Raw genomic sequence first — 27,947 nt, 5'->3', positions numbered from 1 at the left:
ACATTTGCCAGCGGCGCCCAGACTCTCTCTCCTGCTACTCCTGCTGCAGCAGACGTGGACCATCCCAGGAGTCCTTTCAGCTCATTCTGTCCTCGGGCCATAGGCTGGCAGGGCTCTTTATCAAACATTGCTGAGCCTGGGGAAGCTAATGCATGTCTGCAGGTACCAATCTGTCAGGGAAAGTCTGTCTCTGGCGTGTGGTCTGGAAGTGAGCATCGTGCTGTCCTCATATGAACCGGTCGACAGTCAGCGTAGGCGTCAGAACACCAGCACTGCCAGTAGAGAAATCTGATGCCTTGCAGGATCCGTGTGAACTCATGGAGGCACGGGTCAGGGATGATGTGAAATAATAAAACAAGCATTGGTAAATGCATTAGGTTTCGCCTATGGGATTAATAACAAGTTAAGAGGTGTGGGAGCAGTGTATGAGTGCAGGGAGGATGATGTGACTGCTGTCTGTGCAGAGTGAGTGGTGCCTGAATGAAGGTTGATAAGTGTGTGAGTGCAGGGTGGATGTGCCTCAATGCATGTGATTGATGGCATGCAGTTCAGTGTTATAGAGTACAATGGCACAGAGTTCAGTGGCGGAAAGTGCATTGGTGCAGAGTAGAATGGCATAGAGTTCAGTGGCAGAGAGTGCAGTGTTGCAGAGTAGAGTGTTGTAGAGTGCAATAGTGTAGGGTGGTGTAGAGTGCTTGGGCATAGAATGCAGTGGAGTTTTGCAGTGGTGTAGAGTGCAGTCACATAGAGTGGGGTAGAGTGCAATGGCATAGAGTGCAGTGGCGCAGAGCTGATTGTTTCAGAGTAGAGTGAAGTGAGTTTGAGTGGAGCGGTGCAGGGTAGAGTACAATGGCGTACAATAATAGTGCAAAGTGGAGTACAGTGCAGTGGCATAGGGTGTAGTGATGCAGAGTAGATCAGAGTGGTGTACAGAGAATTGGCTTAGAATGAAGGGGCATAGAGTGGAGTGGTACAGAATAGAGTGCATAGATAAGAGAGTATTGGCATAGAGTGCAGTGGTGTAGAGAGCAGTGTTGCAGAGTGGCATAGAGTGGAGCTGGGCACAGTAGAGCGGAGTGGCTTAGACTGGAGGGTGTAGAGGAGAGTGCATTGGCATAAAGTAGAGTAGTGCAGAGTAGAGAGGCCCAGAGTGAAGTGTTGTATGGTGAAGTGGTGTAGAGCGGAGTGGTGCAGAGTGGCGTAGAGTGCAGTGGTGTAGAGTGCAGTGACATCGTGTAAAATGGAGTGGTACAGAGTAGAGTGCAGTGGCATGGAGTGGTGCAGATTAGAGTAGACTGGCGTAGAGTGGAGTATGCATGGTGTGGTAGGACACTGCCATTACAGACATCACATTGTCAACTGAAATGACCATTGCATTTGCACAGACACCCAGCTTTACTAATAAAACTATACACCTTACAAATGATGAGGTGTGGAAATGGCATCACCTAGTGTATTGATTTGTTTTGATCATATTAAAGTATTGGTTCACAACACACCTCAGAATTAACAAAAATGTTCTTCATTTGTCCTTTGCTAATTCTGTTAAGTGTCAAATTCATCCGGGCCTAGCATTTAGTAAGGCAGAAAGATATGTGAAACAGTGAGTTTGTATGAAGTGCACAGATGTGAGAATATAATCTATAAAATAGTCACCCCCTTTATTTCGGAAGCAGAGGCAAAAGGCAATAGGGACTAATTCTGACAGTTCTCTTATGTATATGTGCACTTTCCTCCAGGATCCAGAAATGTTTACTTCTAAACAGCTAAGCTGCATTGTATGCCAACTCTGCTAAAGCCTTAACCTTAAAACCTGGGATGTTTTCTCATGCTAGGGAATTAAATTGTTTCTGTGAATGAAAATTGCAAAACAAGTAAAAAAAACAGACACTCGTTCACACACAACTAGCCTTTCAATTAGTCTGTTTAATTACTTTATGAATGAAAAATCATTTAGTTGGATGCTCGGCTGACTAAGAACAGAGATAGAAAGATGGTGTGTGACAAAAATACATAACGTTCACATAACAATTTTATGTTTTTCCCATGTGAGGTTAAAGCAGTCTGAAACAGATATTTCTGCTTTAGATTTGGTTTCAATGGCAGTTTGTAAAACATTTAATTTAATCATGAAATAAAGAAAAACCTTTATCTTATACGGCTGTTGTAAAACAAGAAATCCAAGTGTTTAGTGTACAGAAACATACTTCACGGTGTTCGTTACATAACTGTGGCAAAAGCCACAGGGTGAAAGAAAGGGCAAAGCAGCCTTTTTCTCATTCGAGCGGGATTGTTTATGCTGGTAAAGGGGGAGCGAGGAGGTGTACTTTTCACTCAACTTTGTTAAAAACGGTGGTGCCTGTTGAGATGTATTGTTGTGGGGAGAGATTACCTCCTGTTGGATCTGCCAGAATAAGGAGAAGCTTGTGAGGCGGTGCTTGGAAAATCTACACTCTGCAGCCTTGGGGGGGAGGGGGGGACGGAGTTTCAGATTAGGAACTGATATGGTGCATGCATTTAAAATCGTAAACACAGCTGCGCAGGCAAAACTGTAAATGAAAAAAGTTCCCCAAAAGTGGATGAAAACAGTACTTGAGCCTCTGGAAACTGATAAGAGGGAACAAGGAGCAAGCATTGGTAAAAGCAGGAAATAGTAAGCCATAAGCAATAGAAACAAAGGAAAGGTAAGTGGCAAGCACAGGAACCAATGAAACCAAGGGCGGGATGTAATCCCCTTTTAAGATTTATATTGAATACAATAGATTTCACAAGTAAAGCACAAGCGCTGTGCAGGCGAAACCTATAAAGACTGAATGGATTGGTGGCAGGGTGAGTATATGAAAGAGGCAATGGATACATATATGAGTTTAATCAAGAGAATAAAACCATTTGTGAGTATTTGACTGTGAGAGAATGGAATAATGAGCAAATTCATTGGTCAGTGACTTTCCAATCCATGATATAATAAGTGAATGGATGAGCCTGGGGTTACGTAACTGAAAGGATCCACCATTAAACATGAATGAATGAAACAATACTGCAGTTATGGTTTTGAGAGAATAAAAAATAGGTGAATGTATTGACATGACTGTGTTAAACCATGAATTAACGGATGACAGCGAATGATGAATGAGCGAATGTATGTGTGTAAGCAAATTAAATTATAAGAGAAAATCTGTGTTAGTAATGGAACCTTGAGTAATTCACAGATAAGTGTTGGAATGTGCATGCCTGAGCAGGTGTGTGCCTGAGTGTGTGTTTGCATGTAGATATTCCATTAACAATACACTTCTTCTTGATTATTTGTTTTTGCTATTTGGTTCCACATTTTGACATGCCTTGTTACACGCTACTCTTGAGACTGAGCGCTGTGTATTTAGCTGGACACCAATGGAGCTTATTAAACTGTACATATTTTTTCCTGTTACAGTCCTATATAAATGTAGCTTAACAGCTATAAATTCCGCGAGTCCATCATTCACATCATATTAGTAAAGTTTGCTTGATAGTCAAAGTATATGCTGTGAAGGAATCAAGGCCTTGCTGTCTTCCTCTTTTCTTTGTCTCTCGCATAGCCTAGGTGGTGGTTGTTTTTTGTATTTTTCGGCTTTGGTCTTGTTCAGATAACATATTTTTCTCCCAAATAACGATGGGAGTAGAAATAGTTACAGATTCATTGCATATTCAGATCATCTATATATGCATTAATATAAAACTCTATTTAAATAAAATAAATCTTTCTTTGTTTAGTTTCAGTTTTAGTTGTTCCTAATGTTATATATTCCATACATATTGTCATATTAATTCTGGTGCCTATATCCATCTTAGAAAAGTAAAAATATTCCCATACTGCACTCACACCCATGGTACACACACACTTATACAAATGCACTTGAAAATGTATACCTAATCATTTTTGTTCTTATTTTTCCAGTTCCAAAAATAACTAGCTGTGTTTCGGCTCCATTATATTTGTACTAAGCCTTTAGCGGGACGTGAATTGTTTTCCATTTCAGTAGTTCAATTGGAAAGCACTATTTAAATGGGATGGAAACATACTATATGACCTGTACAAATACAATATATCATTTGCATGTAATCATTGACATTCTCATGGATTACTTCCGTACTCCATAAATGGACTCCATAGCCCTTTCTCGAAAATTGATCTTTTCCACAAATTTACATTCACTTTAGTATACCTTTAATATTAGACTATAATTGGATATACAACATTTCTTCTAAAGCTTCTCTAATGATAATTTGCTAATTCATAGATAGGGGTCATCAATAAAGGCAGGATAGCAACCATGTAATTTGTCTAAGTAATTTCAAATGCATTTCAAAGGTTAGATGTAAAGTGTTCAACGCACACATAGGGCCATATTTACAAGGCCTGTGGTGCAGGGCAGCGCAGCAAGTGTCTTGCTGTGCTGCTCTTTGCCACTGGGAAAGGGCAGAAATGTGCTATATCTACAAGATACAGTGCATTCCTATCCTCTCCCCCTCCGATGGCACATAAATAGCTGTCATGCACCAATGCAGGCACTCTTGAACCATGGTCAAGGGTGTCTGCATTGTAGGGATGATTGATTTTGTGCAGAATGCAGCACACATAGATTCTGTTGATAGATGTTGTTTCTCCCTGATGTGCCTCCTTTACACCACCCCTGGGGAGGCGTAGGCTTTTGACGCATTTCCAGGTTTATGATTTCTCATAAATATGAGAATGTGACAAATGCCAAGGGTGTTATGTGGGAATACCCACTGTAACACCCATGGCACGCCTCACTAATACTGTGTAAGGCAACAAAGCGACTTGTGCTGCGTTGTCTCATGCCATATCCACAAGGCCATGAAAAGCCATGCAGCTTGACTTTACGTGGCCTTGTAGATATGGCTCTGCAGTTTGCACCACCGGAGTGTCACAAAAGTGACGCTCCAATGATGCAGTGGGCCTTGTAAATATGTCCTGCAGTTTTATTCACAACTTTCTTAAGCATGTCTCCTAATCATACTGCTCTAAGGAACTTATTGCTCTTTCATTTGCAATGCAACATAATCCATTGAATGAAATGTGTCATGCACAGGTGAGGTGATACATTTTTCTTAAAACAATGGTGTGACTTAATAATTATTCCAAAATAAGACCCCCATACATCACTTCAAAATCCTAAGATCATCAAACAAGGAAGGATACACATAATATTTCAAGTGAATAACTACAAGTTCAATGTGGTACAATCCAGTTGCTTAACTTATTTTAAATAAATGTTGAAAACTGACTTTTGAGGATCAACTAATGTCACACTGGGATTATTGCCTCATCGATAAGCCAATATTTAGTGAATAGCCTATGTTTTCAATTTGTGAAATAGCCTAGAACCCAAGTAGTGTAATCATTGTTTTTCTTATGGATAGATAGATAGATAAATAGATAGATAGATAGATAAATAGATAGATAGATAGATTTCAATGTGATAGGTCCATCATGTTTACATTTTTTAAAACTAGAATCAATGAAAGAAGACATCAATACTTCCAACTGACATTATCAGGATTTCAGACCATGTATTTATATTTTAGAGGCCCTTTATCAAATTTATCTTTTTACATTCACTTCTTTCACCTCCAAGCACACATTGAAAATCGGTTTCTGCTCTTCTAATAGGAGTATTCTTTGCCACACTTCTCTTCTGTTTGGGGATATTAGAGTCAATAACTGTCCAAGAAAACCCATGTTCAGTATGTTTCGTTGCTTTGAAGATGGACTCGATTGGGAAATCTTTATTTCCTGTGTAAAAAGTCTAGTACTGCTCTCTGTGTGTCTCTTAAAAATTCACCAGATAAAATAATCTGCATTAGTCATTCAGCAAACTCTGTGTACCCTTATGGACAATTTCAGACTGACCACGATGGAACGTAGGTTGGATACACCAATTGGCTCATTCTGGTCTAAACATTTTATTTCTAACTTAGACTCTAAAATGGAGGTTAAAAACCTCCAATGTGCAGGGTTGCAGGCTGTATCCAACAAGATGTTCTTGAAGCCAGATATGCATTGGACAGTGTCCTGCTGAAGTCATTGGCTTTGACAGAAACAGATCCAAGCTGAAGAAATTCAAATTTCATGGCTACCAAAATCCTCACATCAGGTGGATAATTTTTGTGCCTGCACACGTTTAAGATGTCTACCTTCAAACTAAGTCTTTCTTATGGAGCTCCAAATCCTCCAGTGGGATAAGGCTTAAGCTCTACCTGACGTTGTCCACTCAAAATGGGACACATCTGCTACAAAGTCCTGCTGACACTCTAAAGGTCTTGCAAGTCCAAAAATGTTCTAAGTCTCAACTTTTTTGATTTTGTGGAGCACTTCCTCTGGTCACTTCTAAGGCTCCAAGAACCTCAGGGAGAGGACCCTGGGGCCGGTATTCACTCCAGCAAAGGTCACTAGCCAGATCCAGTCCAGTCCTACTTGTTACTGACCAACTTGTCACTCCAGGAAAAGGTCTCTTTCACCCCTGTCTTCCCTCCAGAAGCCAAAGCCATTGTTTCTGTCCACAGAGCAGTTTTCGCACCACATTAAGTGGAGGTATTGACAATGAGAAAGTCAATGGCAGGTTAATGCTAAATAGACTACTGGACATTCAGGCAGACAAAGTGTAACTTTTTCAAACATACATTTCCTAAATGGTTACCCAAAAAACGACTTCACCAGTGGATTGAATTTTAAAAAATCATTAAAAATGGTGGCTGATCATCTCTGTAACATATCCCAAACCAAAATGAAAGAGTTATTATTTTCTCTGAACTTTCGTTTTTCTGAAAGTACAGTTACATCCTTCTACAGTGAAAATAGCATTTGGGGTTAAGTCACTGTACATAATTGGCTTCAGTAATTTCATGCGTGTGCCACTTTTAAATACTAGCCACCCTAACTTGTCGGCTGCAAGGCCTGCTTAAGAGAGACATATTTAATATTAAAAAGTAGGGTTCTTTCCTGTTAAAAGAGCTTATTGTGACCGGCATGCCTGCAGGTATAAAAGCTGTAGGAGTCAGGCAATTCTGTTAGCCCTGAAACCATGTTTTGTTTATCAGCCTGGTTGATGACATAGCATGTGCTGCAGCTGATAGGTGACATTTAGCTTTGGCATGCCATTGTTGTATTTTCATAGACCAAATACTATATCCTTCCTGAAAAGTTAAGTAGGCCAATTAGGAGTTAGCCAGTTTTACCATGGTTGATGGGGCAAAGCACATGCACTTGGGACTGTGGTGTACCAGTGCAACAGTATGCAGAGTTCAAATAACCAGCAGTATCAGTGCACATAAAATGGGGAAAACCACACAAAAAGATGCACTTTCTCACAATCCCTATTCAAAGGTATGTGTTTAGTGCAAAAGGCAAACTATGGCCCTCAAAGGTCCAATCTCTGCATCAGATTCAGCTGGATCTCCCCGAGATGTGTTCTGATATCAGAAAATATTTTTTTATTGGTGATGGCAAAGTAACATCTGAAGACCATGGCTAGGCATGTCATTCCCTATTGTGATGGCCTTGAAATGGAATCGCCGTCCCCTCTGTTTGCATCAAGTATCCTATTTACGCAGGCAGATCATTGAAGAGATCATTTGAGACACAACTTGTCCCAGTATAGGTTTAATTTAGCCCTTCGTATTTTCTCTACTCTCTACTGCCTTGCCAGCTCTTTTGGAATAGTTAAGACATTTTATCGTTAAGTTATCCTATGTTAGGATTTGCAAACACGAAAACTAAACTAAATTAAATTTTATGGAATTAATCACAAACCAAAGTTTAATGGAAAGACACTACTAGGCTTTAACTGAACACTATCCATATGACTGCAGTGTTTTTTACTGTGAACATGTATAACACGTAGACTCTGCTAGGTTTCCTGCTCTGACTTCCTTCATGTTTTGATGTGGCTGCCTTCTGTGAAAGAGGCATCTCACATCTTACCTCTATAGTCATTCTCAAATGTCACCTTCTATGGGATCCACTTGACGATCCTCAGAACATTTCAGCCACACAATGGAAAGAGTCGGACTGGCTGATAGGACAATCAGACAGGGCCTCAAGGGCTAAACTGACAGGTCAGTTTGTGGGCTGTTTTTTAAGCAGTTAGTGGGCCTGTTTTATGGTCCAGAGCCCTGATTCTTACTGATGATTTGCGTGGTATTATCATAGCTATGGCCTGCAACAAACGCAAATGCTTCCAGTCTCCCATACATTGCAAAATAGTCATACATTGTGTCTTCACAAGTTAAAACTGTCCTGATTTTTAAATACGGGCCACTTTTTAACTATGTGGTGGGCTAATAGGGGCCACTTTATTTTGTCCAGGCTTATTTTTTGTCTTAGTCCCACCCTAAAAGGGAAACAAAATCTCTGCTCCCTCAATGTTGTTAAACAGTGAAATGATGGCAGTTAACCAACACCACACCTCATACAGCAGCAATTCTGCTAAGGGAGTTCACTGAAAACAGTTGTGTCTTTAGGAACCTGGGACCTACCTTGGGATAAGACTGAAGGAGGCCCTGCTAACTCTCAAACTTGTACAAAGGCTCCTATCGGGGTTACAACATAAAACTGAAGAGATGATATGAAGACCCCTTCTAGAGTCAATGTGTGACTCCCTTCTATTCAGCCTGTCGTTCCCAAATCCTTCTGTACACCTCAGTTCCAGCTCTAACATTCCAATGATGACATCACAAGTGATTGGCAGTAGACTATACTGCAGAAAAACACAAACACCTGTCATACAGAGAACTAAATAGGGAAATAAAACCCATAGAAATGTGGCTTTTAATCTGTATCCAAAACAATGCAGGTGTGAATTATGCCTAGATTCCATAGCACTGAGGCTCTCATCAGAAAAGGCACAAAATGCTCAAGGGGACCAGTAAGCTTGTTAATAGCCCCATCAGGAATTACGATGTCTCTGGAGTTACGACATACAACTCAAACTTCTGCAACAAACTCCAGCTCCACAGCTGGACTCTCCAGGAGAAACTGGAGAGAGAATGAGTAATTGCCAGAGGAATCAGACCCACAATAACTAATTCCTCAAGTAATTCATCATTATATATTGGGTTCCCAGGATTCAATCCAAAATCCTGAAACATTCTGTACTAACAGATTTAACAGAGCTCTTGATATGAGTAGCCCATGGGTGCAGAAATAAGATCCACATAAGGGTCTTCGTAATGTTGTACTGTACTGTGTGTAATCATTACCCCTGCAAGGGCAGTTGCTCCTCTGTAAGTACTAGAATTGTCATATCTTAGGTGCTACATAGGATCCATGCATCGGATGTGTTTGTATTTATGTATTTCTCTAATTAATATCCTTCTGATGTGCAAATCACAGTTTCTGCAGCAGACAATGTACCACAAATGTCTGCAGACCAACATCCCACTAGCACATTTTGTTGAATGCCTCACCTCTGATGGACTGACCATTATAGCTCTGGACCTGGTTATATACTTATTGAAAGACAGTTGTACATTTGCAATCCTCAAAAGGTTATCCCATTATGTTATGTCTTTTCACCCTACTTATTTAACATCTATGTACAGCCTTTAGTGCTGAGGTCTTCAAACAGACACATGCTCCCTAGGGGTGTGTGAATTGATGCCAGGAAGGGCCGAACTCTGGCCAACTGGAACAAGGGGAGCATGGACCAACATTACACTTAAAAACAGCACTGTGGTTTTTATGCAAAAAAAGTGGTTTGTTGTTCTGCAATAGGCAATTAGTAACTTTTTTGTTAGTTATGTCCTGCCTGGGGATAGGTAGTCAAAGGGGGACTCCCACTAACCCCAGCATCTCACATCCTCATTTCTGATACAAGTTCATGCAGGACTGTCAGTAGATTGGTGGCTATCATGTATTTGACTTCCCTCGTAAAATAAATAACTGAACATAGCTGCAACATTTGCATTGTTAGAAGTAATCAGACCTGCCAAGTGGCTTCATTTCACGTGAAGTATCTTCATCCAGTATTGGTATCTAGCCTTCAATGCATTGCATTCAGGTACTTGTAGTTTCATGTTTAACATTGTAAGGATGGGCTTATAAATTCCAGCATACAAAAGTATTTTTATTAAAAAGGCTGGAGGGGTCAACATGACACGGGCTAGCTACCAGTTTGGAATAATAATGTGACAAATTGAAAGGCAAGAATGAGCATCAGTTTTTGTGAACAGTTTTGACACTCTCCAAGGTCTCTTAGACATTTTAGCTCGTTTATTACCAATGTTTTTGAATTACACAAATGGGATTTTTGTAAGAAAAAAGTGAGATAGAATATTGCTTCTGGAGAAATGTTTTAATGTACCCCTTATCTTGTGTACTTGTAATGTTTTGCTTGCTTCCTATCCTTTATCTTCCATTTATCTAGGGTGAAAAATTAGACCAAATAACTTTGCATTTATTTAAGTGTGTCCTCAAACCCCATAGAATTATTTAATTTGCTTGCAATATTTAAGATTGAAGTTTGACGATGTCTTTAGCACCTATGCAGACGACACTAAACTGCTATGTAGAATTACAATACTATAATCCTACAATATTTAGGTTTTGTTCAAACAAAGACCAAAACTGGATGAATAAAGGCCAAGATAAGCCTTGATAAAATTGAAGTCATCAGTATTCCACAATTCCTTCCTATTCTGTTGTAAGCTTTATTGTGTGATTATGTAAAATCATTACAAGCACGTTTAAAGTAAAATGCATCATTATAAAATTGAAAAATGTAAAACAGCGGCCCAGAAATACATCTTGCAATAACTACAAGTGGGTTATAACTAAAAGGACATGACAATGATTGAGAGTCCATAACTAATGAGCCTTGTGAAAGCCAAAATTAAAAGACCATTATAAGGTTCATGAAACAGAGTAAACCACAAAACACAATCGAAAGACCATTTCAAATATATTCTAAAACTGACCAGCCTAGTTTCTTAAATATGACGCTGAAATGCTCAAAGTTAAAACCTTAATTAGAATTTCACATGCTAGTGCAAAAGCATTGAAGGACATGGAAAATTCAACCTTGATAGCCCCACTATTATGGGGGTGATTCTGACCCCGGCGGTCTTAGACCGCCGGGGCCAGGGTCGGCGGGAGCACCGCCGACAGTCCGGCGGTGCCCCGCAGGGCATTCTGACCGCGGCGGTAAAGCCGCGGTCAGACCGGCAACACTGGCGGTCTCCCGCCAGTGTACCGCTGCCCTATTGAATCCTCCAAGGCGGCGCAGCTAGCTGCGCCGCCGAGGGGATTCCGACCCCCCCTACCACCATCCAGTTCCCGGCGGTCCGCCCGCCGGGAACCGGATGGCGGTAGGGGGGTCGCGGGGCCCCTGGGGGCCCCTGCAGTGCCCATGCCAATGGCATGGGCACTGCAGGGGCCCCCGTAAGAGGGCCCCTAAATGTATTTCACTGTCTGCTGTGCAGACAGTGAAATACGCGACGGGTGCAACTGCACCCGTCGCACAGCTTCCACTCCGCCGGCTCGATTCCGAGCCGGCTTCATCGTGGAAGCCTCTTTCCCGCTGGGCTGGCGGGCGGCCTGAAGGCGGCCGCCCGCCAGCCCAGCGGGAATGTCAGAATTACCGCCGCGGTCTTTCGACCGCGGAACGGTAACCTGACGGCGGGACTTTGGCGGGCGGCCTCCGCCGCCCGCCAAGGTCAGGATGAGGGCCTATGTGTTTTTGGCAGCTTAAAATTATTGCAGAATGCAGGTGAACATTTTCAGCATTTTCCGGATAATTATACCGATATTAAATTAAGCTGAGTAAAAGGTAATTCTCTAGCTAGGCTCCTGCGAAAGCAAGCACATATGGGCCCTGTATTGTTTACCAGTGCAATAGTCAGGTACCACGACTATTCTACAAAATGTCACTTCCTAAAGGTAGACACTCTCTAAATGTACTTGGCAGTCAAAATGCGAGATACGAGAATGATCTCATATACAAGTCTAATAGAGCTATGCTAAGACGAAATTCTAAAGTGTCACATGAGGGTGCAACTACGCTTTATATGTATCTTTGACCGTCAAAGTGCACTGTGCCCTGAAGCATGAGCCTAGACAAACAGTACTAGATTTGTACTCAAAATGCCTCAAGCTGGTCCAAGGACCCAAATCTAGTTGAGCTGCACTGCAACAGAATTCTAAAATGCACAATATGTGCAATTATGCGCTATATGTGTTTTTGCCTATCAAAATCCAAAGTACCCTGAAGTAGAATCCTAAACAAATAATACTAAAGCAGTGCTCTAAAGTGCCACATGATGGTGCACAGAACGCAATGTGAGTGTGCTCAACAGTTGGTATACAAAGTGCCCTATTGTCTAGACATAATCATTTGACTCTAGACAATCCTAATCATATACTATTTTTAAAATTTATGAACATGAGGATAGTCCTTTGGAGGTTGCTTCACGCTCAAGGTTCTCAAATAGCAGCTCCCAATGATCAACTGGTATCATGCAGGAGCCTTCCAACTTCCGAGAAGAACATGTTTGTACTAGTTCCGTTGGAGCCTGTGCACTGTAAAGATATGTCAACGCCTCTTTGCATCTTCTTATCCCATTTTGGACAAACATTTGCCTTAGGTAAAATCACCTCTGATTTAATAGTCCCAGGCAACAGCATACAATATGCGTTGCTCATTCTGCATGATATTGACACAGCCTGCATTGCTCATGATCTTGGGCCAAAGTCTTCCAGTGAGACCTATATTCCCATGTGGGCCCTGTTGAAAGCCTAGTTGACAATATGTTCTTTAATGCTTGTCTTCCGATGGCTGCTTTCAGATATGGCTGGCAAAGTGGAGCTTCATGTGATATTGTGAGACCCTAGCTCCTCTAATGTTTCTAATTAGTTTTATGTCAGATTCCCTTGAAACTCTCTTGCCTTGCTCCTTTAAAGTTCTCTTTAGTAGATCTATTGTTATGAGTGGATCTATTGAGTACGCCAATGCCAGGTTTAATGTAGCCCTGGCACTGCCAAGGTACTTTGAGCAATTGCTTTTTCTGTCCCGAAATATTGCATTCAGTGCACCTCGCAAAGACTCTGGATCTGCCCTGGTCACCTGATGATGGAACTTGATTCTGTCTTTTTTACATTCAATGTCCATATTCACCAAATTAAATTCAAGATGAATCAATGTATGCCGGTTGTATTTAGGGATATTAAATGTTTTCCTGTATTAAGCTATGTAACTGTGGTTTAGTGGCTTGGTGAGCCTACCAGGAAAGGCAAGATGGCCATAGCTTATTATGGATAGTAAGTTTGCCCTTATGACTCTCTGAATCACCTCTGCTGAGTGAATATATAGTTTACTGTGTAATTTGGATAAAGCGTAAGTGGTCTTGGCTGCTTTTTCTGCCAGTGTGGTGGCCTGCAACAAGAGTTTACCAGTTTCTGAGAGCCAAGCCAAGATAGTTATATTTACTGGATGTCCCTATTTTTAATAGGCCTAATTCCCATTCCAGTTGGTGTTTTTTTGATTTTTGGCCAAAAATCAGGACTTTGGTTTTAGCTGCATTTGCATGCACAGCATTCATTGTGGTAAATGAACCCAGTATATCTAAGGCCCTCTTCATACCAATACGAATTTGGTCCAATAGTACCCGATCACCCACGTAATGTATGATGGGAAGTCTCATCTGGTCTAATTTGGTTGGAAATGTGTTCCCTTTAAGCAATTCCCTGTCTACATCTGCTGTATATAAGTTGAACAAGGTGGGGGCAATGACGCAGCCCTGCATGAGCCCTTTGTTGGTATACATTTTTGCCATAGCATGGGTCTGCATTATTTTGATCCTTACCAAGGTGTCGGTATATAATGCTCTACTTGCCACAAATAATTTGCCTGGGTATGCCCCAGTCTGCAAGTTGTTTCCAGAGGATATTGCAATCAATTCCATTGAATGCTGTGCTGTAGTCTAGTGAAGCATTCATATAATGGAGGAGTTGTGGTTTCCAATGCCTTAGTGTCCAGATGAGAGAGAGCAATCATGTTATCCATTGTAGAGTATTTGGGCCTGAACCCCGTCTGGTACATTGGTATTATTTTCTTTTTGTTGATACAGACTTCCAGCTCATGTGGCAGCACTATTGCAAAGGTTTTGCCATCTACATCCAATAAGGCTATTAGCCCTTCGTTTTTGGGTCAGGTAGTGTCCCCCTTTTTAGGTCAAGCATAGCAGTGCACAAGCGCTGCTTTTCCAACGTGTTATTATGTATCTGGGCTTTTAACCACACCCACCGCATGCCCATCATTATCACTCGTTCATGGGCTTGCCTTTCAAAAATCCTTTATTTTCTTTGGTAAATGTTTTACGTTTGTCCCTCCTTGGGGCGGTTTAGTTACCGCCTTTGACATCTTCCCTGTTACATGGCTAACTGCACTTTTGCTGATTCGTTTGACTGCGAGCAAACTTCTTTTTCCTTTTGTGTGCTGCTTCACTCTGATGCAGTGGCGCTTTGAATCGGCGGTTAGGAGTTAAAACGCTAAAAGCTCTAACCGGAGCAAATACATGACCCATTGTATTGCAAATGCTTGCTATATATTGGATGCAGAATGGAGCCTTTCCAAGACTCCAGGATGGATGACAAATTAAGACATTAATTGAAGAAACTGAGCCTTCCTCTTGATCTACTCAACACAATTTTGGCTTTTGGCATGTGGCTCCTTTCCATCCCTAATTAGACTTTTAGGCCACGTAAGTTCAGAAGACTGATTTGATTGTTATCTGATTTGATTTTTATTTTTACAAAGCACAACAATTATCTATGAGCACCAAGGCACTATAGTCACAGCAGTCTGCTACAGACCAGATGCACATCAAACATTTGGATACTAATAGGGCGCTACCTAGTTCGTAAACAACCAGGTCTTAAGTGCCTTTCTAAAAGGCAGGTGTTCCTTGATCGCAGTCAGAGACTGGGGGAGAGAGTTCCAGAGTCTGGCTGCAGCAACTGAAAAGGCTCTGCTCCCAATCTCTGCTTTCGGACTCTAGGCAGGATAACCAGATTATGAAGGGCTGAACAGAGATTTCTACCTGGAATGTACCAGTAGACCATCTCTATGATCCCAGTTGGGTGCGTGATGGAGAGCCTTATGGACAATACAGGTGAACTTGAACAAGATCCACTTTCTAATAGTGGGGGGGTGCAGCTCACTCAGCCCCACAGCAGCTGATTGGCGGTTTGGAATATCAAGGACCGCCTGGCTAGTGCGTTCTGTGCTACCTGCAATTTTGCCTGAGTATTAATATTTGAGTAAAAAATATAGGGCGTTGCAATAATCCATTCTGGACATGACCAATGCCCGGGCCATCTGTTTCCACGCCAAGAAAGGAATAAAAGGAAAGATTTTCTTTAGCTTACTTATATGCCAGAAACAGGGCACAATTGTGCGATTGGCTGGTTCCACTCCTCTGGAACAGGAGTAAAGTGTACGGCCACCAGTTATCATTCCCAGTCAAGTCTTGCATTGAAAAAACGAACAGCTCGGTTTTTTCACCATTAAGTTCAAGAAAATTCCTATCCATCCACGCTGCAACCGCAGACATACAATTTGAAAAATTATCTACGGTAGCTGATGAGTTCTTAGGGATAGGCACTATAATCTGTGTGTTGTCAGCATTTAATATTGCATGCAATCAATAAGAGTGTATAATGGTGGCAAGTGGAGACACATTAAGGTTAAATAATGTAGGGCTCAAAGAAGAGCCCTGAGGTACTCCACATGGAGAAGAAAAAAACATAAGAGTGGTTCAAATTTAGCATCACTCTCTGAGTAGCAACAAGCTGTTTATTTCACTGCATGTTAATGTTCAAGCTCTCACACCTCACATTAGATGGCAGGAAGTCAGAAAATTCTGCAGTGATTGGGTACAGGATAGGCCACTACAAGCCCCCTATGTAGGCCTAAACATATTGAGAAATTGTTCTTTGGAGCGCTTCTGGGCTTTGTTCTCTTACAATTTACTTGCTACAAATCACTTCAATACCAGAGTTCTTCTGAAAAACGTTTACCCAATTTTCCATCCTTCACGTAACCCTAACCTGGGATAAGAACGTTTCTTATGCTTGCCCTTAAAACCTGCAATAATCACCCCTACATAGTAAAAATTATTACCTCCCACTTTCTATTCATACCCTGCTCTTTATCAAATAAATTAGATGTTCTCCTCTCTGTACATTACTTGCACATTGTAGCACAAACAAACCTTTTCTGGTGACATAGCGATTCACAATTTCACTTTAAAATTAACAAACCTCAAGAAATCACCTACAAGTTTTGTATTGTGTTCAGAGGATTGTAGATTTATGTACTACTCAAATTTTCCAGACAGGTACTTCTGAGCTGGACACAAACATTAATGTTGTGTCTAACACTACAAATAGCCTTGCAATGTTTTGCATCGCACGCAGTCCCTAATGAAACAGAATGAAACATACATAGGGCCACATGAGGGCGCATTATCATTAATGAACTGTCAGTACTTGGCGACTTGATTAGTGGTCTTGACAGGTGGTAGGAGTCTAGGCATGAATGTCAGACCTCAAGAAAAAGAAAGGAGAGATTTTAGTTGTAAAGGCTACATCATTAGGGTGACCAGGCTTCCCAGATTTACCGGGACAGTGTCGGTTTTAAATATCTGTCCCGGTAATTTTAGACAAAGTTGACTCATGTCCCGGTTTTTGGAGAGTCGACTGAAAATAGTGGGAGGCGTGTTTTTTTATGTGTTACATAGCATGACAAGTTAGCAGCTATTATAAGAAAGCAATGTAATTAAAATGTATCTTACTGAGTTTAAAAAATAGGGGGCAGATTTATGGAAAGTGTCCCCTTGGCACCCCCCTGCTGCCACCATGTGTGTGCCGAATTTAAAATACGGCACACCATGGTGCAGGGTAGGGGGCAATAGTGTCATTTATTTTTGACGCTATTGATGTACTATGCAGGAGTACATAGGGGCCAATTCTAAAGAATGGAAGCCCCCTTTAAACAACTGCTCCTGAGCAAGCATTAAAAGTGCCACAATAAATGGCACAAGGAAATCCCATAGATTTCCTTGCACCATTTTACCAGCTCCCCTAATGGGGGAACGCCGCTTTTGCATATATTATGCCTGCCGCAGGCATAATGTAGCACGAAGGGTTACAGAGTGGCACAATGCATGCATTGCGCCACTCTGTAAATAGGGCGCATGGATTTTGGCCTTCTTGGGCCACATTAATGTCAAAATAAATTACGTGGCGTAAGGTGGCGCAAGGGGCCTATAAATAGGCCCCTTGATTTTTGTTGTTTTTCTTACAGCCTCTTTTGTGATTCTAGGTTGATGAGGGCTATCGTTCTGTGCAGCTCAGTGGATATAAAATTGTAGTCCTTTCATTGTTGCCATTTTTGGGATTCATAATCTGGTCACCCTATACATCATGTGTATCAGCTGATATCAGACACCACCTCTGACGGACATAGGTTCTTTCCCAGTAAGTATTAGCCGCTTGGGTAGTGAATTTTTATTTTCGTGTTTCAAAGATGTACGGTATTTCAGGAAGAAGCGTGACCAAAAGCGTGAAGTGGGTACGCTGGATGGCCATTGGTTCGGATAAAAAACCAATTGCTACTGAAGTGTACTGAATAAGTTGAGTTGTTTTCGAACACCAACAATGTGTTTAAAGTAACCCAGAGGATGCACTCTAAGCTGTGTGCCTGTGCTGTCTAGGTAGTAGCCTCTGAACTGTGACCCAGAAGTAACCTTGTTAGAAGCAGCATGGGATACACTGACAGCTGTCACAACCCTCTCGCAAAGCCAATAATGGCTATACCCCCTGTATCCTGCACTAATCTACAGATGTATCACCTGTTCTTTGCACGTGTTATTTCTTTTTTGTATTGTTTACTGACTTGCCACAGACATCATTTCCACAAGTTTCGTTGACAAAAGTTTGATTCCAAGACATCAAGGTAGTAGAATTCTTGCATGGCTTTTGGTAGTTGTGACTGTACATAAATAACATCTGAAATATTTTAGAGGCTACTGGGTTCTTATATTAATGTAAAGGTTCCTACCTTCAACGGGCTATGGCCTGCTTTTGTTGAGAGGTCTTCGGGTTCGTGAGTTGGACACTATGGGCTTTTTTTGCACAGTGGTCATGAATCCCAAGTCAAGACGGAGAGCGTTCTCGTGCAGGGAAGTAAGGAAAGCAAGTGCTCTGAATATGGATGCTGCAAAGGCCAGTTTTCGGCTGTCTTTGTTGTGAGATGGGGGAAGGGAGCGTGTTGAGATGTGGTCAGTGGTCTGACAGGCCATGAACCATTTGGAGTTGAAAGTCAGAGGAGTATGTAAAGGGCCCTCTTGTTAATTGAGAGCTGTGATGGCCGGTGATGATGGTAATCGGTCTCTACCCCAGGGTGGGGTGAGGAGGGTGTGTGCGATCAATTTTAAGATGTTGTCAAGGGGAATGAAGAGTACAATGGTTTGGCAGTGTTCCCATGTGGTTAAAGAAGGAGAGTTGTAGGTCAGTGTGTTTTTTAAGGTCCCTAGCGAAGAGGATACAGGTGTCGGCAAACAATTGAAGTAGGCAGAGATGTAATTTTAAGTGTGGTCGACGAGGAATAAGTACATTTTAATGTTGTAGATCGCAAGCCCAGCTAGAGAGCAACTACTGCACCCACAGAATAGACAACTGACTGTGCTACCGTTCAGTACTGGCCAGACCTTTTATTCCACCAATTTCCTGGTGGGGTGGAGCCCTTGGAGGCCAGTTTTGAAAGCCGAGGATCGCTCCTAGCGCCCCTGTCACTTTCCCCAGCCACCCAAGGGTAACTGTAGCAGACACAGGTGATCTTCAAGATAGAGACAGACGTAGGGAAAAGGCAGAGAGAATGCGATGAGAGAGAGAGAGGGTAGAAGGTGTGTGTGTGTGAGAGAGAGGATGGACGGATTGATAGATGGTTGGGATGGATGAGGAGGCGCAGTGGGCATGGCTGGTTTGAACATTTTTACCAAGGCTGCTTTTGGTTTCACAGTCAAGCCCTGCTACTTTTAAAAAACTGTCTGGACATCCCGATATATTTGTTCACTGCTCAACTTGTCAAGGGGACCCTTGCAAGGTGGAGGCCCTGGTCAAACACACACTTTGCCAATGCCTTATAATGTATCTGTCAGCCTGGGTAACATTAAGGCAATGTTTATCTCACTAAGCACAACATCCTCTGGGGAAACCATATCCCTGTTCTTGATCTGTTATAACATTGTCTTACTGCTGACCCAGGCTGACAGAGACTTTTTGAGGCATGGGTAAAGTGTGCAGTTGCCTAGGGCTTCCACGTTGCAAGGAACCCCTTGTTATTGTAATTTTTCTTTATTCTATCCTATAGTTTTTGATATTTTGTCAAAACTTCTCTACCTTTTCTTCGGACTCTGTCTGTCTCTTTTAAGGGCCCGCAAAAATAAATCTATCTATCTATCTATCTATCTATCTATCTATCTATCTATCTATCTATCTATCTATCTATCTATCTATCTTATATGATGGAGGAGCGTAGCACCACTGCTGAGAGCCAGTATATACATATAAATCCATGTGTGTGTGTCTAAAATTTGTTATGGATGCAACCTTGAATTAGCAGACAATAGGCAGTAAAATTCTAACAAAAGCTCTAACATCTGTCTTGCCGGGCCCAATAAATTATGAAGATGACACTGCAGGCTGTCTCTGTTTTATTAGGAGGGAAACTTCAGTTTTGGCTTCCTCTCATGCACCTCTTCTGTACAGAAAGGAAGCTTGCTCTGCTGTTTTCTCCTGGTCCCTGTTTTATTATTTATTGAACCTTGAACTACTGCCGCTCGTGTTGTACCTGCTCCATTTGGGTAAGAGACGCTTGTACTCCTGTACATTTGCTTATGTACGTAAAGGCAGAAGCAGCTCCTCCATTATGACGGACGAGCATAGCCCCACTGCTGAGAGCCAGCAGATGAAAAATAAAACGATTATAAAACATTTTATTTTTCATTTACTGGAGTCTGGGTCGAACCTAGGGTGGGACACGGCAATCCTCTATAGAGGTTTGGCCGGCTGTCTGAGCACAACCAAACCAACATGCACACTTAGGCCCATATTTATACTTTTTTTGCCCTGCATTTGCAGCATTTTTTGACACAAAAGCGGCGCAAAGTTACAAAATACAATTATATTTTTTAAGTTTGGGCCGCTTTTGCATAAAAAAATGCCGCACATCCGGCACAAAAAAAGTATACATATGGGCCTTAGATTTCTCCAACCTAAGCTAGGGTGTACATCTGGGTGGAGAAAAGGCACAGGCTCCATGTCTCTATGCAAGCAGCAAAACAGACCCCTCTGACCAATCCTGGCACTTCTCTCAAGCTGGATAACAGCATTACCAGCATGAGAGTAGCATCTGGATTGGCTGGGGAGCATTTGCAATGTGGCCCATGGACTGTTGGGAGCAAAGGAGCACCGAGCCGGCGAGCGTCAGGGCTGATAAGTACTTTACTTTTTTCAAATTATTTTCCCCCTCAGTGCCCCACTACTTTGTATTGGCAGCAGCCGCTACTGTATGCCTGTGCTGTACCTCGGTGTGAAGTAGCCAAGCACTGCCTGTGTTGTGCCGGTGCTGTGCCTGCAGTTTCCTTTGCTGATAGTGTGCCAGTGCTGAAAAATAAATGCAGATCAGCTTCCTCTCGACTGGAAAGACCGCTTCCACATCAGACAGATAAGGAATGCAGAAATATAATGTACTCTGTGAAGTGACTTCAAGTGATGAGATTTCTCAGGTAGGGCTACAGACTGAAGCTTTGCATTATTTATCAGCAGGGAAGCTTTGTGTTTTCTGGAACATGGGCCCTTGACATGAAGCCACTGACACTTGAGAGGCACAGGGTACAGACTGAGCCGCAGACTCTGTTTAGCTTCTCTTAGTTGCAGAGTTATAAGCATCATGTACTAGAACGTGGGGAACAAAGCGACAGGGAAGGATGGGGAGTGGGAAGGACAGACCTGTTCTAAGCAAGCATTGGCACAGCCAACAGGCCTTGAATTTATAAGGCTGAGGTATTGAATTTTTCAAGGCATTTTGCTGTTCGTATAAAAGTGATTGAAGCAAGACACGTGCACGCACTGCAGACAATATTGAAATGGATTTTCAGTAATGAAAAGTTATTGCAAGAAGGCCACTAGAGGTGCAGGTGTTCATATTGATGCACGCGCATAGGTGTCTTGTGATACATGCACGTGCATGGTAAGGCAAGGCTGTCATTTTTATATGCCACTCTAACACGGGGAACTGCCATGTTAGAACGGTAAATGAATAAAAGTAAAACAAATAGTGAGAAAGGGGCGCAAGCAGCTCAGCAGCATTTTTCAGCAGTCGGGCATTGTAAGAGTAAATAAATATGGTAAATAAAGAGAGGGTGCAGGGTGAGAAACATCGGGGATTGAAGCGGTAGAGAAAATAAAGGCGCACACGTGGGAGAGAGTAAAATATAATGGGGAGTGTGATGGGGAGTGGGCAGTAAACGGGAAAAATGAAAGGAGCGCACTGGGGGAGAGGGCACCTACACTTCCATTCTCAAGGAGTGCTGAATTTAAAATAAGAAAGTGGTCCCACCCCCAAATATGCAGTGGGATGATAACAGATCCGATCAGAATACTGGTAGATCGAAATTCTCCTCGATGGCACCAACACAAGAATAGGGAGGAAAGTCAGCAAATCATGGGCAGACAACTTAAATAGACAACAGAGCCATCAAGTCATAAGCAAGGAACTGGCAAAAAGTCCACTCTATGTATAAGTAAAGTGTATTGGAAACAATATCTGGTCAACAGACAGATAAAGCTGTTTTTAGTAGATACTTTAAAAATATCGACCAGATCATAAAGCATTTTTGACTAGGCCTCTCACGTTTCATTGGTGGTAAGCAAGGCAATGCTTGCTGCCAACACATTTTACTACCATATTATGAAAGCTGGTTATTGGCAGTTGTAATGTAGCAATATTTGTTGACTTCAAGGTAATCACAAAGAACAGAACACAGCACAATAACATAACACAAAGCAAAATAACTCTGAAACAAAATCATAACAGGGTAGAACACAACAAAATATTTGCTGCAAAATGCAAGACATCAACCACAATACAATTAAAAAATGCAGCACAAATCACAACAGCACAAATAACATAAAACTATGCCACCAAAACATAATATAGCACTACAAATATTTTTGTCAAACATTACCAGTTATACAGCACAACATTCCTTTAATGGTCCAGGGACAAACAAACCTTGAACACTGTGTAAGGTGGAAAAATGGCATTGCTCCATCTCTTCAACTGTCTAAGATATCTCAGCCCAAACCAGCAGCAGACACCATGCTTTAATTTACCATTTCCAGTATCCCCTTTATGTGTTATGACCACATTTCACACAGTTCTCCATCATTCATCTTACAGACCAGTTGAGTGGGTGGAAAGTTATGCAGTGACAGGCATCAAAAACACTATGGCCCTCATTATGAGTCCGGCAGTCCATGGACCACCAGACTCACGGTGGCGGGTGGACCGCTGCAGTAGTGGCGTTCCACCTGCCGCATTATGACCGTCGCGGAGCCGCCACGGTCGAAACGCCGCCACTGCCAGGCTGACGCCACCAGGCAGCCTGGTGGTCTTGGCATTTCAAATCTGCCAGGACAGTGCTCCAAGCAGCGCTGCCCTGGGGATTATGAGTCCCTTTCTGCCAGCCTTTCCATGACAGTTAACACCACAATGCAAAGGCTGGCAGAATGGGGGACTTGGGGGCCTCCATGTACAGTCCTGTTGCGCATTTCACTGCCCGAATTACAGACAAGTAAGTCTCTATTTATTATAAAGTACCCATTGAACTGAATGCAGTGGTTGGGTGCAGTTTCACCATTGACAGTGTACTTACATTTGTTTCTTGTAAATTGAGTCACTGTGTGATCTTGGGCAAAGTATTACCTATTTTTCATCGCATGTCGAATCTGCATTTTTCGCCACATGACTATTCTCTGCCAAGAAGACTAGAATATTCTCTGCCAAAATGACCATGCAATGCGTATTTCTACACACTTCTAATTCAGATTTCTTTCTGTATATTTTTTAGGTCCAAACTGCTTTGCAGGAAGCACCATCATCCCTGCGGGCATAGAAGTGAAGGTGGACGATTGCAACATTTGCCACTGCCACAATGGGGACTGGTGGAAACCAGCGCAGTGCTCCAAGAGAGAGTGCCAAGGCAAGCAGGCGCGCTAGGGGAAGGCCCTGAAAATGGACACAGAGACCCATGGGGGAGGGGGCACGTGCCACTACACTCTGGCAAAAGGAAAAGGGACTCACCGAGATCGCAAGCAAAAATACACTTCGGACACAAGGACGCGTTAGATAAATCAACTCTGCCTCTTCGCTATGGATACCTCCATGGATTCAATTTGCCAATTCTGATTTTGTACGTAGCATCTCTTTGAGACTGTTCAAAAGAAGAGTGAAAAGTGGTCCATTCCAGCTAGGAGGTGATGTCTCTAGTCCAGTAGCATTTCCAGTTGCAAGGCCAATGAGTTGTATTTTTTGACATTGTGACTTTGGACGTTGGAGGCCCTCCCAAATTCTCACAGTGCCAGCTTATTTCATGGAAAATGATGTTCTTGTTTTTTTTTTTTTAAATATCGTTAATTTCTTTATCTTGTCGCTGCTTCGATGTTGGGACTTTTTACCCCAGCAAAATGTAAAATGTCTGTTTTAAAAAAAGAAGCAAATAACTTGTCTCTGTGTGATTTTCTTTTCTAACGGGTGGGATCATTAACACACTGTGATGGCACAGTGCAGTGGTACACTATTGCTTGGTTATTTTTGACTCGCACTCCGTCATCTCATCGAATATTCAAAGCCATGGAAATACAGGTGATACGTAAAGCATTTGAGTTCCCTCCTCTAAACACAATCAGAAAATATGGAGGCCACATCCTCTACCCTTCTATATGGAACTTGTGTATTGGCATAGCAAGGGTGCCATGGGCCCCTACTGCAAGCAATAACTAAGGGCTCCCCTAGCCTTCGGTTGAGTAGTAAAAAAACATCCTCGCACTTCTACGCCCTGATGCGACTGCAACTCTGCACTGGTAATAGCTGCACCCCTGACCTTCCTGCCTAATGGGCGGGCAAAATGTGAGGTTACATGCTTCACAGTGAAATGTAATGGAAGACCAAACAACCCCTCCCGCTGCCAAAGTTGTCCTTTTTCCACTCCAAGCTCTGGTGGCATATTGTTGTTATTTCAGTATGGGATTTCATAGAAAAAAATAATGGGATACCATTACTGAGAAACCATTTCATCTAAACAGTTTAATGGACATTGTCAGGATGAAAGGTGTTTACCATTTAATGGAAACCAATTTACAGAAAGTCTTTTTTTTTTTTTATTTGCTTCTACATACTTATTTTTAAGGTTTAGGTGAAATGATTGCCGGTCTGACTTTCTGAAACATTTTTGCAGAAAGTATGCATTTCAATCCTTTACATCAGGGGAAATATTTCAAATGTATATCTTTTAGGTTGTCAAGCAATTGCTTTGGATGTTTTTAATTCGCTGAACACTCACCACCCCTAAAGACAAATCCATGTCTGCCCTCTAAAAATGCCACCAAATGCCTAAACTGCACCAATCTCTCACCCTTACTTCCACCCACCCCTGAACCTTAAGGTCCCTTCCACTCCTACACTCCACCCATCTCTTAGCCTAACCCACCTACCATTAAACTCCACCCATTCCTTAACCCTGAAAACTCCTTTCTATGCCTAACCCTCACTCATGCCTGGTCCCTTAAAATCCCACACCACCCCTAAACTTCACTCATCCCAGGAACCCTAAAAAAATCCTCACCACCCTCTGAAAAATACTAATTCATGATCCTTACAAACCCTCACCACCCCTAAACTCCAACATGCCTGAACCCTAAACACTTTCTACATAGAAACTATGGGCCTCATTACGACCCCGTCGCGTATTTCACTGTCTGCTACGCAGACAGTGAAATACTAGCGGGGCCCTCTTACGGGGGCCCCACGACAATCCTTACCGCCATCCTGTTCCTGGCGGGCGAGCTGCCAGGAACAGGATGGCGGTAAGGATTGTCAGAATCCCCTCGGCCTTGGAGGATTCTTAGGGGCAGTGGAAAACCGGCGGGAGACCGCCGGTTTTCCCTTTCTGACCGCGGCCAAAGCGCCGCGGTCAGAATGCCCAAGGGAGCACCGCCGGCCTGTCGGCAGTGCTCCCGCCCCCATTGGCCCTGGCGGTTCTCTACCGCCAGGGTCATAATGAGGCCCTATATCCCTAAACGCTTAAAAAGGTATACCACCTTAAATTCCACCCATTCAAAAACACTAAAAACCATTCACCACCCAAAACTTCTATTCATCACTGAACCTTAAAAATACTCGCCAGCCCTAAAATCAGTTTTTATCTGTAAAACCTAAAAAAAATTAACTCCTCTACATGCACCCATCCATAAACCCCATGCCTGATCCCTAACAAACCCTCACCACCCTAAACTCCAGCCACCAAAACTCTACAAATTCATCTTCGCCCCAAAATATCACCCATCCTGGAACCCAAAAACCCCTTGCTATCCCTAATCTTCAACCAAGGCTGTGATTTTGGATGCCCCCTTAAATATTATCTTTCCTTTACAATGTTTCCTTTAATTTTTTTATTTATTTGTATTTCTTTAAATTTGTCTCTCCTTAAAATGAGTTTTTCATGACTTGGTTTCCTCCAATGTGTTTTTTCAGTTTTTGCTTTTCCATTAATTCACTACTATTGTAATGATAAGTATCCTTGGCACGCTGGGCTTCACAAGTCCACTTAGTATAGGGAAGCCCTGGCTATCCTATTTACTCAAGCTCAACGATCTAGGTCATGAAAGTACCAGCCAATTTTACTCCTGAATTCCAGGCAAATATTCCTACATATCAGGCTGATATTGATGAAAAACAGTACAGTATTTCTGGAAAATAAATTTAGAGAAACACACATATATATAATCTGCCTTAAAAATAAAAAATAAACATGGACTGTCAAGGGAAACAGTTCCAATAACAATATGTATCAAGACAAATGAAAGTTGAGTATAAAATGAAAGAGACACTTGACTTAATTAGGCCAGGCATGGCTGAGAATATGCACAGATAAAGGTGAACTTATTGGAGAAGATGTAGCATAAGGGTCAGAGCTTCTGACTTTGGAAGGGGGAAACCAGGGAGCAGATGTATCAGTATTTGACAGAGTGCAATGCACCAAGACAACTTGTTGTGCTGCATCAAATGGAAAGGACAGGAATGTGCCGTATCTACAAAGATATGGTGCATTCCTGCTCTCTCCCTGGCTGGCACACTCAATAAAGCCTAGCGCCAATGCAGGCATTCTTGAACTATAGTGCAAGGGTGCCTTCATTGCAGACAGGTTCGATTTTGTCCTGCACAAAAACAATCATTAGAGGCATTCTCTTCTTTCTAAGTGTACACTTAGAAATAGCAAAGAAAAATGAGAAATAAAGATATTTCTCCTCATTACGCCCCTATCTGGAAGGCTACAATTGTGAGACATTCTCAGGTTTACTTATCTTAGTAAATTAGGGAATGCACCAAAAAGCATGGATAGATGCATGGGAAAACCCACATTCCACCCATGGAAAGTCTTCCCAAGGCAGAGTAACGTAAGGCATTGGTTTGCGCTGATTTGCGTTACTCCAGATGTACTATGCCTCGCAGAGCCACTCACAGTGGCTCTGCATGGCATAGTAAATGTCACCTAAAGTCTTAAGCTCTTGATAAATCTGGCCCCTGATTTGAATTCTGGTGTCTGCTCAACATCCTATGAGTCTAAGCAAATAATTGTACTGCGCCAAAGAAAGATAATCTGCCATTGTGTAATTTAATGTGGTGCTCACTTAAAGCCTTCTAATGCTTTTGGGCCAAGTTCTCCCTCATGTTCCAAAAAAATATAAAAGCAATATCAGATAGTTAAAATAGATTTACACTGGTTTAAAAATGAAGGGTAAGATTCAATATGGTGCATAAAGCAGCAGTACATTCTACTCTGAATTCCACAAATAATGTAATTAGGGAATAATTTACAAGGCCAATGGCGGAGGGCGGAGCAGCACGTGCCTTGCTGCGCTGCCCTGTGCCACCGGGAAAGGGCAGAAATGCATCGTATTTTCAAGATACAATGCATTTCTGCCCTCTCCCTCTGTGCTGGTGCACAAATTACTGCCATGCGCGAACATAGTCACCCTTGTACCATGGTGCAAGGGTGCCTGCATTGTGGGGATAATTGTTATTATGCAGTGAGGGACAACTTCCTGCACAAAAACAATCACAAGAGGTTAAACTGGGGAGAAATATATTTCTCCCTATTGTGTCACTCTTATGCCACCCCTGAAGTGGCATAGGAATCTGACGCATTCCCAGACTTGTAAACCTGGAATGCGTCAGATTCCCTCAGGTTCCATGGGTGTTGCGTGGGAACACCCCAAGCAGCAAACATGGAACTCCCCTTTCACACAGGGTAATGCATGAAAGGGGTCCATATTTACAAGGCCATGACAAGCCACGCAAGGTGGCTTGGCGTGGCCTTGCAAATATGGGCTGGTACACTTTTCCACTGGAGCATAAAAAAAAAAGACGCTCTGGTATCGCAGTGTGCTGCTAGGGCCTCGTAAATGAGGCCCTTGGTTTTTTTAAATCTACCAAAGTACATTTCATCTAAGTTAACTGCAAAAGGGTGTCATCTCACTTAGGGAAGGGGAAGTGTAAGTATTTCTAGGCCGCAGTAATTTCTTATGTAGGAGGCCAAGTATTGGGCTC

At 42.3% G+C, this 27,947-nt stretch overlaps 1 protein-coding gene across 2 annotated transcripts in view; it reads left to right on the top strand.

The window, feature by feature from the left end:
* Positions 1-23,846, top strand: part of VWC2L (von Willebrand factor C domain containing 2 like) — a 445,621-nt gene extending 421,775 nt beyond the window's left edge. For both annotated transcript variants that reach the window (XR_011201241.1, XM_069221376.1), the window contains one exon: positions 23,191-23,846. Coding sequence is in view for 1 of the 2 variants with exons in the window: in XM_069221376.1 (XP_069077477.1) it covers positions 23,191-23,339 (149 nt within the window). In the remaining variant the exon portion in view is untranslated. The remainder of the gene's footprint in view (positions 1-23,190) is intronic.
* The last annotated feature ends 4,101 nt before the right edge of the window (positions 23,847-27,947 follow it).

This window comes from Pleurodeles waltl, chromosome 3_1, assembly GCF_031143425.1.
Source record: "Pleurodeles waltl isolate 20211129_DDA chromosome 3_1, aPleWal1.hap1.20221129, whole genome shotgun sequence".
Lineage (NCBI taxonomy): Eukaryota > Metazoa > Chordata > Amphibia > Caudata > Salamandridae > Pleurodeles > Pleurodeles waltl.
This window is presented reverse-complemented; position numbering and strand designations above follow the sequence as displayed.